The 13,198-nt window shown below is 43.8% G+C and overlaps 2 protein-coding genes across 6 annotated transcripts in view; one reads left to right on the plus strand and one right to left on the minus strand.

Annotated features, from left to right (window-relative positions):
- Positions 1-950: 950 nt before the first annotated feature.
- LOC127597713 (uncharacterized protein C4orf45) lies at positions 951-7,561 on the minus strand. The gene is made up of 4 exons (XM_052061006.1): positions 6,845-7,561; positions 5,891-6,117; positions 3,058-3,116; positions 951-1,104 (listed from the first exon to the last, which is right to left on the minus strand). Exons 1-4 carry the CDS (start codon positions 6,891-6,893, stop codon positions 1,062-1,064), a joined length of 378 nt encoding a protein of 125 aa, XP_051916966.1. The 5' UTR covers positions 6,894-7,561; the 3' UTR covers positions 951-1,061.
- A 2,669-nt stretch (positions 7,562-10,230) lies between these two features.
- rapgef2b (Rap guanine nucleotide exchange factor 2b) overlaps positions 10,231-13,198 on the plus strand; it is a 122,996-nt gene continuing 120,028 nt past the window's right edge. For 3 of the 5 annotated variants that reach the window (XM_052058807.1, XM_052058788.1, XM_052058814.1), the window contains exon 1: positions 10,232-10,918. In XM_052058807.1, the coding sequence (XP_051914767.1) occupies positions 10,844-10,918 (75 nt within the window). In that variant the 5' untranslated portion in view covers positions 10,232-10,843. Of the gene's footprint in view, positions 10,919-13,198 lie in introns of all 5 variants that reach the window. The other 2 variants (XM_052058781.1, XM_052058797.1) reach the window with 1 other exon arrangement.

Raw genomic sequence — 13,198 nt, forward strand, 5'->3', positions numbered from 1 at the left:
AGAATGCCGCTGCTGGCCTCTTGACTGCCACTCGTAAGAGGGAGCACATACCTCCTACTCTGGCATCCCTTCACTGGCTCCCCATTAATTTTAGAGTTATTTTCGAGATCCTCTTATTTGTTTTTAAATCTTTGAATAATCTCGCCCCACTCTCTGAGCTCATCCACCACTTCACACCTGCCCGGCGCCTCAGGTCTGTGGACCAGACATTATTAGAAGTACCAAGAAATAAACTGAGGCTCAGAGGGGATCGAGCCTTTTCTGTTGCTAGTCCCTCTCTCTGGAATGACCTCCCACTGAACATTCGGCAAGCCTCCTCGCTGGCCATCTTCAAACCCCTCCTCAAAACTCACTAGTATTGTTTGGCATTCGACTCAGCATGACTTAGATTTGTTCTTTGTTTTACTGTTTGGTGCTTTCTACCGCCTTCATTACCGATATGTCTTACTGTTTACTGTGCATGTTAAATTGCTCCATGTACAGCGCTTTGTATGCGGCTGTTTGTAAGTGCTCTATAGTATAGACTCTATACTCTATACTATAGTATAGACTCTATACTCTATACTATAGAGTCTATACATACTGTTGACTTGACTTGACTCATGCGCAAACAATGGCGTTAAGCGCCAAGCTAGTCAGCGAATTACCTCTGATTTTAAGGCATGGGTGCCCAATACGTCGATCGCAATCGACCGGGAGCTAGCGGACTGGTCCCAAGTCGACCGCAAGGGGTTGGAGGATGAAATTAGCGGGGTTCTTAGTCTCTGACTGGTTGGCCACCCCTGATGTAGTTGATTATATGAAAATATGTCCCTGATCATATTAACTGGCGACAAATTCGTCGGAAATAAGCATACATTTTTTTCTTTCCACATAAAAGAAAAAGTGGCTTTTGTCAAAACATGTTCCTTTATAAATTAACACTTGTAGCATCATAAAATAAGTCATCAAACTGGTCCATGTGTCGATATATTTCGGTGTTCAAATAATGGAACATAGGATTTCATTGTAATAGTCCAGTGTCCTAATGCTGGTCCTGCTTATCGATGACCATTTTGCTGTCAGACTCGGTTTTGGTGTTTCTGCGTAGCAGGCATCTTCCCTCTGGAATCAGGAAAAACATTTAATAGGTTTAATGGAAATGTATATCCACCCATCCCTTTTCAACACCACTTGTAATGAGGAGTGTCACGCGCGGCGAAAAGCAGACGACATCCTGCTTTGGTCGCCAGTCAGTCGCAATGCACAGAAAGAGACAAGCATTCACGACCACATCCACACCATCACTGAGTGGGAATTGATCCCACATTGCTCGCACACAAACTAGGCGAGTGTACTACTACACTACCGATAACAGGAATTATATTTTAAATGTAACATGTACAATTTAATTTAATTGTTCATATACATCTGAAATATTCGTGTATGACTGGTAATCTGGATTTTTTTAAAAAACACACAAAAAGCACTTCTTGGGTCACAAAGATGTGATGCAATTTGAATGTTTATTTTAAAATTTCTGTTCAGTTAATTCCGTTTTTCACGGCTCTCTGAATAGGGATCGTCGGCCAGCATGGAAGGATCACTCTTTCTTGATACATTTTGCAGCAAAAGTAGATGTAGATGAAACGAAAGTAGTTGCAGTAGCAGTATCAGAAGCAGTAGCAGGTAATAACCTAAAGCACACATAAATGCAGTAAAGTGAATATATCTTTCTTTCTGCATCACGATGTAAATAGGTATAGAATTGACATTAATTAATACTTTTATTTTAACAATAAATGTAATAAATACTTTAATCAACCGTGATCTCACTATGTATCATTATTTTAAACGTAAGAAACCATATATCACAAACATATCAAGTCGACTCGAACAAAAGAACTACAAGTCCCAACGGTCCAAACCGGAAGTGGAGCGCCGGCATGATTCAGCCCAGCTGCAACGCAATGTACTTCGTTCAAAATCAAATTGCGGCAATCATGAAAACTATGCATAATGCGTTAAATAAAGACACAACTGTTTTAGCAATATTTTAGCCCACGCTGTTTACATTGCCGATTGCGAGCGGTAACTGACTGTGATTGCGAACAACGGACATAATGCAAAGCAGACAAACAAAGCAACCGATCATGATCGAATCTAAAGCTAACTTTAGATATCTGGTAAATAAAAGTACAAGCGTAGCTTGCCATTGGGCCATGCCGACGACGAAGCGAGTGTATTCACTAACGCAACATAATGCGATTATGCTTTTTATACGTCGCGCGAACGGTCGCCTGTCAGTGGCAGCCCCGCCCCACTTAAAGCGCCAGGTGAATCCAACAATTTCCATCCATTCATTTTCCGATCCGCAGGGACACTCTGAACCAGTTGCCAGCCAATTACAGGGCACACAGATGAACAACCATCTGTGCTCACACTCACACTTTGGGACTATGAATACAGTTGAGTTGAGAGTTGAGTTGAGGACAATTTAGAGTGTTCAATCAGCCTGCCATTCGTGTTTTTGGAATACAGGAGGAATAGGAAGTACCCGGAAAAAAAATCCAGGGAGGCCCGGGGAGAACATTCAAACCCCACACAGGAAGACTGGTGCCAGGCTTGAACCAACAACCTCTGCACTGCAAGGTTGATGCACTAACCACTGGATCACCTACTTTAAAATATGTTTAGTATATATTAAACAATTTTAAAATATTCAATTAACCATGCTAAGAATGTAACAGTTAATCTTTTGTCTTTCATTTTTTAATCTTTTAAAACCCTTGTGAGCTTTCACAATGGATAAATAGTTGAAAACAAATTTTCCTCAACTCAGCATTTTTTTACTCGCCGTCAGCTCTGCTTGACTGCATGTGAACAAGCTTGTGATTTATCGTTCCTGACCTCTTACAATACAGAGCGAAAACAGGACGATCATGCTGAAGGAGAAAACATGACTCTCTACTCAAGTGTTCTTATCTAATGCTCTACGTGTGTGTGTGTGCGTGTGTGTGCACGCACGCAGGTAAAAGTGTTGGTCCTTATTATAATATAAGGTCCTTGTTGCCTTACGATTGCTTCAGAAACTTGTGGCTCGCTCGGTCCTCCACTTCCATTCGTATGACGCTCTTCTAAAAGAAAATATATGTTTTAAATATACTTTACATTGTGTGAGACTTATGACTAAGTGTGAAAAGTATACAGTATCACAGAATAGCAACCAATATTGCAATGTTTTATCCCTCAAAACATATGTTAGAGATTTTCTCGGACAAAGTTAAAGAAATGACTCGGCACACAGGAAAATTGTCTTCAATATCGGCGGGAGCGGATCTCTGAGAGCGATCGACGGTTTAGTTGCTCCGATGATCACACACTCGGCTCCCTCTCCGCCGGTTTGAACTTTTATTGCAAAATACAAGACACTGCCCCCGAGATTTGCATACCGCGCCCCCTCCGGCCCAGCCCCTCGGTAGTGATCTGATCTACCCGAATACACAAGTGCTGATGACAAATGTCCACCTGGGCGCGACAGCTGTTCTAAAACTATCTTTTGGTATTCAACAACTCTTTGTTCCCAATTTATTTATTCCCACTCCGTGATTGAATCTCGCCTTCTTCCATCTGTTCGCCCCCCTTGCTTTGACGTGATTACTCAAGAAAAGGCCCTCCGCCCAAACGGCCGACCCCTCTGCGCTGAGTATGTCCAGCCATGCCCAAATTACCCGAAACTTTAAACATGATACAATTTTGCTCATAGATTTCTCTATCAACATTATACAAAAACTAGTGTATTGACAGGGCGGCCCGGTAGTCCAGTGGTTAGCACGTCGGCTTCACAGTGCAGAGGTACCGGGTTCGATTCCAGCTCCGGCCTCCCTGTGTGGAGTTTGCATGTTCTCCCCGGGCCTTCGTGGGTTTTCTCCGGGTGCTCCGGTTTCCTCCCACATTCCAAAAACATGCGCGGCAGGCTGATTGAACACTCTAAATCAGAGGTCACCAACATGGTGCCCGCGGGCACCAGGTAGCCCGTGAAGACCACTTGAGTAGCCCGCCAGTGCCTGGACATTGTGATTTGCTAGTAGAAATTATGATTTAAAAATGCAAACATTGGCAGTACTGTGAGACATTTCGAAACACGATCAAAGTCTGACAATTTAAATCATCAAGTATTAAAAATAACACATCCTCATATTATTGAAGGTATTTTGGACAAATATGTTATTTCAGACGTGTATCAATTTGGTAGCCCTTCACACAATCGGTACACATGAAGTTGCTCTCACCCTCAAAAATGTTGGTGACACCTGCTCTAAATTGTCCCTAGGTGTGAGTGTGAGTGCGAATGGTTGTTTGTTTCTGTGTGCACTGCGATTGGCTGGCAACCGATTCAGGGTGTCCCCCGCCTACTGCCTGAAGACAGCTGGGGTAGGATCCAGCACCCCCCGTGACCCTAGTGAGGATCAAGCGGCTCGGAAGATGAATGAATGAATGAATGAATGAATAGTGTATTGAGAATGTATTGCACATGCAACATGTAAAAGACATTATATTGATCTTGTGTCACATCTTTGGGGATGTTAGCCGATTAGCCTATTCCCGCAAAGACTGAAATGCAGCAAAACTACTCACTGTTTAGCGAACGAACTACCGATATTGAGAAACTCCTGAACTGATTTATACCCGGCAATGTTTTGGAGGATACATTGTGACATCAATACCATTTACCCATTACACTGGGGAACAATTTGACCCCACTAAACTCAACAAAAACTGATGAGTTAAAGTGTTTTTTTTCTCTTTCTCCTTTCTTCTTTCTACATACATTCTTGCTGCTGGAGGCTGTAAATTTCCCCAGTGTGGGACGAATAAAGGATATCTTATCTTATCTTATCTTATATTTTTTCTGCTGATTAAATCTAAACTTGGCATGCTGATTCCAAAACTCAAGACAGCGCGGTGAGAGGTGTGTGCAGCTCCCAATACTGTAGGTCAGTACTATCAATGTATGAAAACCGAAAAATAGCAGTCGGAATTAAAGAGGATTCGTGCTGGCTTTTCTCTTTGCAACCATGGCCATTATAAATTCTCATTCGTTTCATGCTGTCTTTTTCTAGTGGTGGTGGGGATTTCAAAGCCTGTAACTATTTCATCATGTTTTATTTACATATAGTACATATACACATTTATTTCATACATTACAAAAAGACTTTTGTAGCTCAAAAACTTGACATTATATCAACATTTTCCGATCCGCTTATCCTCACAAGAATTGCGGGGGGTCGGAGCCTATCCCAGCTGTCTTTGGGCAGAAGGTGGGGAACCCCCTGAGCTGGTTGCCAGCCAATGGCTGGGCACACAGAGACGAACAACCATCAACACTCACACTCACACCTACGGACAATTTGGAGTGTTCCATTTGGAATGTGGGAGGAAACCGGAGTACCCAGAGAAAACCCACGCAGACCCGGGGAGAACATGCAAACTCCACACAGGGAGGCCGGAGCTGGAATTGAACCATGTACCTCTGCACTGTGAGGTCGACACACTAACCGCTGGAACACCTAGCCACCTGACATGATGCAGAGTACCGGTACCTGAAATCAGTTTTGGATTCCACACCCAAAATTTAGTCAAAAACAGCTGTCAGACCTAACTAAACAACAATTGTCTTCCCCAGTGTTATGACAATATGTGTTATGACATGAAGATATATCGAATAATAGTACTGTATATATCATACAAATGTTGAAATATGCTAAGCATTGTCAAATGAAATTAAAATGCACTCAAATCCATTTATCTTTCAATCTACCCCCTAAAATGGTCAAATTAGTTCGTGTATGTACTGTAATTTGTATTTAATAAATCATATTAATCGTGGATATGCTCCGTGAAGCTTTACCCTGATTTGCTTGCCGCTCCGTAGTGTGCTGTCATTCAACATGGAGCTGTACTGCCAACACCAGCCCACTTCGCCCACATAGGCCTGCTTGGGTAAAGGCGGGGGTGCATGCGGAGCCGCCCTCCACAGGTAAGAGAGGTCGCTGCTAGACTCAGGGGTCAAGGTGCCTACTCTTGTGTACGGTGACTGATTGAACCTCGGTCGGTAGTCGCCGATACCATCTGGACCTTAATGGAGATGTCAGAAAAATGCACCTAATAATAAAGTTACTTATTGATGGTTTTGAGTACAGTAGTAATGAAAAGAAACATTTCAATAAAAGCCTTCTCTCAAATAAATATTTACTTTTAATATAGTATGTGTAAGTACAATCTATTTGTGAATGATGTTTGATATAAAACAAAATATGTACTGTATAACAATACACTGTATTTTGACAACTAAAGACCTCTCTGGTTAGTAGGTATTGTCAATGCGACAGTTATTACTGGGGTGGGGTCGGGGGGGCAGTGGGTGGGAGGAAACCAGAGTACCTGGAGAAAACCCAGGCAGGCCCGGGGAGAACATGCAAACTCCACACGGGAAGGCCCAGAACCCGGAATTGAACCTTGCACCTCTGCACTGTGAGGCCGACATGCTGTTGTAGTATTAAATCTGATTTTATGTATTTCATTGTGCTGTATTGCACTGGACTGTGTATACCACTACTAGTTCTACTACAGGTACTTCTACTCCTACTATTATTATTAGAATTAATAATAATGAATCATTATAATACTACAAAAAAAAAGTAGGAGCAGATCAAAAAGACATTTTAAAATGTTCCTGTCAAGGTCCAAATAGAGAGAGAGAGCCCAAGAGTATGTTCATGACATCATTGCAAAATAACCCACTCGGCTAATGATGACGGTTTGAAATAAACTCAATGATATCTGTATCTAGTATCTGTATTACCTGTAAAAATAATCATTTGTCCTGCTGCTGATTTTTGTTTGGTTTGCATGATGTCCTTCTCACGAAGTTTGTCTCAGGTGCTTGACCCTGCTGGGAGATTACGTCAGCGGAGACCTCCTCTGTGTCCATGGGTCATGTTCGGTTGTCATGGGAGTCGGACTGCTGGTGGCCTAGTTTGCTTTGTGACGACGAAGAGGAGGGGAGTGGGGTAGACCCCATATCGAATTAGTGAAACGTAACAAAGCAGCATTAGTGAACACTATACTGTATGACGTAAAAATGTATCCGTTATATTCAACGTGCATTTTTATGAATAATAAACAAGAAAACGGCGTGTGGTTAGTGACCATATAAAACGAAAATAATGAATATAAAAATAATACAATGAATTGGTTCCGAATCTTGACGCTAGATAGGGCTATAGCATCGTTTTTTCCTGCCTTGCTTCACACCCCTCTTCTTTCTCGTCACATGGACTCGCCCATGAGCTACACTCGTGTCACTCCCATTTATGAGATTTGCACAAAGGCGCCGACCTCCGAACGGGAAGTGACAGGAGGATTCTTTCAGAGTAAAATAGCCAACCTTGACATCACGATTCGAGGCCAATTTCTAAGACTGGTACTAACAATGTGTGAGTTATGGCACATTTTTTATGTAACAAGGCATAACAGATGTATGCACCTATTACCCCCTCCACTGACTGGCTCCGGTACATCATTAATAATAATAATAATAAGATATCCTTTATTCGTCCCACACTGGAGAAATTTACAGCCTCCAGCAGCAAGAATGTATGTAGAAAGAAGAAAGAAGAAACAGAAAAAAAACAACAAACATCTTTCAATTAAATGCAATATGAACACAAAATGGATAAATCGCAGTACTATTTACAATTTTCCTTCACATCATTTAATTACTATTATTATTATGATTGTTATTTTTTATTCATCAGCCTGACAGCAGTCGGTAGGAACGAGCGTCGGTATCTCTCCTTCTTGCAGCGCGGGTGTAACAGTCTCTGGCTGAAGGAGCTACCAAGTGCTGTCAGGGCGGGCTGGAGGCGGTGGGAGGGACTGGCCATCATAGCTTTTAGCTTAGTTAGCATCCTTCTGTTGCCCACCTCCTCCAGAGTGTCAAGGGAGCAAACCAGGACAGAACTGGCCTTCCTGACCAGTCGCTCCAGTCTCTTTCTGTCCCGGGCCGAGATGCTGCCTGACCAGCAGACAATGCCATAATGGATGGCCGAGGCCACCACCGAGTTATAGAACGTCTTAAGGAGTGACCCCTGAACCCCAAAAGACCTGTTTCCTGAGTAGGAAGAGTCGCCTCTGTCCTTTCCTAATCAGGGTGTCCGTGTTTGTAGACCAGTCCAGTTTGTCGTTCAGAAGAACACCAAGGTACTTGTAGGAGGTCACCCTCTCTATGTCCATACCCTGGATGTTCATCGGTGCTGGTGAGGACTTTTTCCTGCAGAAATCCACAACCAACTCCTTAGTTTTCCTAGGGTTGATCTGGAGGAGATTCTGCTGGCACCAGTCCACAAAATCCTTTGTCAGTCCCCTGTACTCCCGATCGTCAGCTTCTGTAATGAGGCCAACAATCGCAGAGTCATCTGAGAACTTCTGAAGGTGGCAGTTTGGAGTGTCGTGTCTGAAGTCCGAGGTGTAGAGGATGAACAGGAATGGAGCCAGAACAGTCCCCTGTGGCGCTCCAGTGCTGCAGAGAAGCCGGTCCGACTCACAGCTCTGCAATCTCACGTACTGCGGCCGATTTGTGAGGTAGTCTATGATCCATGCTGTGAGATGGTGGTCCACTCCGGCATTCTGCAGTTTGACACCCAGCAAATTGGGCTGGATGGTGTTGAAGGCACTGGAGAAATCAAAGAACATGAATCTCACAGTGCTCCCAGCCTTCTCCAAGTGTGACAGCACTGAGTGGAGGAGGTAGATAATGGCGTCTTCCACGCCGATGCCAGGCTGATCGGCAACGGGTCCAGTGACAGGCTCACCAGCGGTCGAAGGTGGGCGAGGATGAGTCTCTCCAGCGTCTTCATCAGGTGAGACGTCAGCGCCACCGGTCTGTAGCTGTTCAGCTCCTTAGGGTGGGAGTTATTGGGCACTGAGACCAGGCACGAAGTTTTCCACAGCTGTGGAGCTCTGCCCAGCTTCAGGCTCAGGTTGAAGATGTGCTGGACAATGTTACACAGCTGGTCAGAGCAGGTCCTGAGGAGCCGGGAACTGATCTTGTTGCCTTCCTCACATTCATCTTCCTCAGTTGGTTCCTTACCTGCTCTGTTGTGACGGACAGGCAGGAACCAGGTGACATACTGGGTTGATGAGAGCTGGTCGAAAGAGGAGGGGGAGGAGAAGAAGTCCTCAGTGAGAGAGGTTACAGTTTGTGGTTGGGGGAAGGGACAGACGACTGGTCGAAACGGTTGAAAATTACTGAAGTTTTTTATTCATTTATTTTTTTAATTCATTTTTTATATTATTTATTTTATTCAATATAGTACGTACAATTTTTGACATTTATTTGTTTCTGTATTTTTCCTTTTAATGTATTAACTAATATGCCCTGCGATTGGCTGGCAACCGATTCAGGGTGTCCCCCGCCTACTGCCCGAAGACAGCTGGGATAGGCTCCAGCACCCCCCGCGACCCTAGTGAGGATCAAGCGGCTCGGAAGATGAATGAATGAATATTAACTAATAGATTAATAGACACACATTTACAGTTATTTGTTCTTTATCCATCCATCCATCCATCCATATTCCGATCCGTCGGGGGGGGGGGGGGGGGTGCTGGAGCCTATCCCAGCTGTCTTCGGGTAGTAGGCGGGGGACACCCTGAATCAGTTGCCAGCCAATCACAGGGCAGACAGAGACAAACAACCATTTACACTCACAATCACACCTAGGGACAATTTAGAGCGTCCAATCAGCCTGCCATGCATGTTTTTGGAATGCGGGAGGAAACCGGAGCACCCGGAGAAAACCCACGCAGGCCCGGGGAGAACATGCAAACTCCACACAGGGAGGCCGGAGCTGGACTCAAACCTCTGCACTGTGAAGCCGACGTGCTAACCACTGGACTACCGGGCCACCTATTTTTTCTTTAACGATTACTATTATTATTATTTATTATTATTATACGTTTATATCGTAAAGTGACTCGAACAACACACTCCAAAACGGGAAATATCAAGAGTCTTATTCAGAGTAAAACAAACGACGCCAAAACGCCTAAATTGTTCCTAAATTGACGCTCCCTGCCATATTATTACAATCACGATCTTCACCAGACCAGTATAGTGAGTTTGAAACATTTTTCTAAACTCAAACACGTGACACATTTATTTCGAAAACCGTGCAGGAATAAGTCACAGTGTTCGTCTTCTATCTGGCCATGGCGCCACCTTTCAGTCACCATGGTGGCATACAACAGATCGGCACAGTGGGAGCGGCGGTGGAGCTGACGCGCATCGCACTTTTCCGAGAGTCCGAAAGCCGAGCACCATGTTTCGTCCGTGAGTGGCTCGGCCTCTGAAAAAAACAAAACAAAGGGAAAACAAAAAAATGGGCACCGATTTATTGTCGGCGGGTTAGGCTTTCGAGCCCCACTGCCCCCTCCTTTTTGTCTTTCTTGGTCGCAACTAGCAGAATGGCGTTGGTGAACAGTACATAAAAAGGGAGGCGAACTGAGTCAAGAGCAAGTTCGGCGACTCTTGGTTGTCGCTCGACCGAGCACCAGACAGAAGCCAGGAATCCAAGCCGGGGCAGAGTGCTCGTAAGGAGGTTGAAGAAGGGTCCGTTGGCCAGGGGTTCCGGGGCACTCCCAAAGCCTCCAGCCCCGTTCGTCTCTTCGGGCAGACGGCCAAGCGGGTCTCGGATCCCGGAGGAGGAGGCGGCTTTTCTTGATCTTTCTGTTCACCCTGTCTTCTTTTTGGAGATAAATTGACATCCTGAACAGGATTAAAACGCAGTCCACTTCCAAGACGATGAAAATGGCGTCCTATGTGGATAACAGCTTTCGGGAGGCGGTGATGATGAACCCGGCGGACAGGACGCAACAGGTTTGACCTTTTAGCATTTTATTAATACACAAATTAAAACGCCCCAAACGCATTGGATGTGTTGTTTTAAGTGTTTCTATCGGGCGCGCATGGATCCATCTCGCTTAAGCCGCCTGTCATGGGAGATAATCGACGGCTGCTTAGCATAGCAACATGCTGCCAACAACAAAAAGTTGTCATCATAGCGTTCTAAATGCTAATCCTGTGCTAACAAGATCGTTTAACAGATAACATTGGCCTCATTTGCTGGGATGTTATTTTCAATGCCAGGTTCCTCGCCCCTGGCTTTGATGGCGTTGCAAGTTTCTTCCACAGTAAGATTGAACAGATGATGTTGAAGAGAAACCAGGTGCAGAAGATCTTAGGACTCTGCTACACAGTTTTCAGGCTCTGTTGGACTCAAACAGTCCCATTAAGTTCATTAAAGACCACAATCTCCATAGGTGTGAACATAATTGGAGCCGAACCAGTCCAGGGTGTAACCCCACTTCAAATGAGTTTGGCTTCAACACACCTGAGCCCTATGAGGGCAAGTTATATATAAAATTGATGCCTTGTAAAACACGTTTTCCTTAGGCCAAACACTTTAGTTTTTGCCTCATAGCATGGTTGCTGATGTCGTATTTGGACTCATCCAGAAAACAAGAAGCACAACAAGTTCAACGAACGAGAAGTTTAGTTGCTGTGTTTCAAACTCTGCAGATTACAGACTTGCTCAACAAACACAATGTTTAGCAAGCACTTTGGTGCAGCTGTTTGCCCCTGAAAAGATGGAATGACATCATTCGTGTGGTTGTGATGTCATTCTCTCCGTGATGATGGAAGCAGCTTTGTGAACATGGCGGGGCTCTACACTAACTTTTGGACTGGGAGCACTGGTGTGACCAGCTCTTTTAATTGGTTGCACCAACACAGAATTGGTTGGACCCTTTTACAGCATGTCCATATTTGCTGATTTATGTATACGAGTTTCAATTGGGATACTATAGTTTCATGATGTAAAGATTAACAGTGAACAAAGATATATTTGCACAATTTTTGATTGTAATGACAATAACTTTGTATGCAGCAAACAGCGGCTGACCAAAAAGTTCAGTTACTTTTTATTACTTTAAAAGAAAACCATAACAAATTCCTCAGGGCACCAACATATTTGTTGCTTATGGTTTTAACCTTTTAGGGTATATAAAATCTCTGAAGATTTGACATCTCAACCATTAGACCAGGGGTCACCAACGTGGTGCTCGCGGTTACCAGGTAGCCCCCTAGACCACATGAGTAGCCAATGCCTGTCCTAAAAGTAGCTCAAAAATTATTTTCAAGGAATGTTGTAGAAGTAATCATTTTAAAATTGAAACCCTGGTAAAGAGTCCTAAAAAGAAGTTGTTGCATCTGGTATTTTTCCAAATTATTGATGATTCCAGCACTAAGCTGAAGGATGGAAGCCTTGTGGTTGAATAAGGAATTACTGTATTTCACAAGTGACTAACTCGATGGACTGTTGATTTTAAGTAAGTGATGACACACACACCAATGCATGCGATCTTCCTTTCTGCTCGAGTGCCGCATGTGCTGCAAATGGATGTTGCTCTAGCACACAATAGCCGATCAATAGGCCACAGCTTGAAGCAGCGGGACGCTGCGGCTGGCAGCAAAGCATTCAGAAGAGCCAGCGCCAGCTTGTAAGCTAAACCGAGCTTTGCCACACCGCATTGTTTTGCCTGCTATAATTGCTTAGGAGGCCCTTGTGGCTGTTTGGGTTGGATAGCTCTGATCACAGAATGTTTATCTTGGTCACTCCATTAAGACTGGACATACATTTTTAACAACACTTTTTTGGAGGTATGGGGGGGGGGGGGGGTTAATTCATACGACAATAATCAGACAAATCATTTAATCTTGTAGTGGTGAAATTTAATACCACACTGCAGTGAGGAATTGGTTGTTTGCTCACTGCAGTGTTGATTGGTATATCGAGAAAAGAGAGTCGACAACCCAAAATGTTGAGAGAGCCATATTGGACCAAAAAAAAAAAGCCCAAAACAAATATGTCTGGAACCGCAAAGAAATAAAAGCCTTCTATAAAACTTGAAATGAAGGAAACACATGGTGTATGTATGTAGGAAACTGGACTGCCTCAGAATTGTTTATTCATTCCTTTCTTGTGTGTGCACAAACAACAGTAATTTCCTCACATTATTTTTTTTGTTGATTTTCGCTTTTCTTAGTGTCAGTCAAGTGATCATTAATTTCAGTTTTTCTCCGGCTGTCTTTGAAAGC

Source organism: Hippocampus zosterae, chromosome 1 (genome assembly GCF_025434085.1).
Source record: "Hippocampus zosterae strain Florida chromosome 1, ASM2543408v3, whole genome shotgun sequence".
Lineage (NCBI taxonomy): Eukaryota > Metazoa > Chordata > Actinopteri > Syngnathiformes > Syngnathidae > Hippocampus > Hippocampus zosterae.

What these genes read in the sequence shown, in the direction of transcription:
- LOC127597713 (XM_052061006.1), bottom strand. Translation starts at nt 6,893, where the DNA reads ATGCAAACCAAACAAAAATCAGCAGCAGGACAAATGATTATTTTTACA. An exon ending in GGAGCGGCAAGCAAATCAGG is followed by an intron (nt 3,117 to 5,890) that starts GTAAAGCTTCAC and finishes ATTTTCTTTTAG; the next exon opens with AAGAGCGTCATACGAATGGA. An exon ending in CACAAGTTTCTGAAGCAATC is followed by an intron (nt 1,105 to 3,057) that starts GTAAGGCAACAA and finishes TCCTGATTCCAG; the next exon opens with AGGGAAGATGCCTGCTACGC.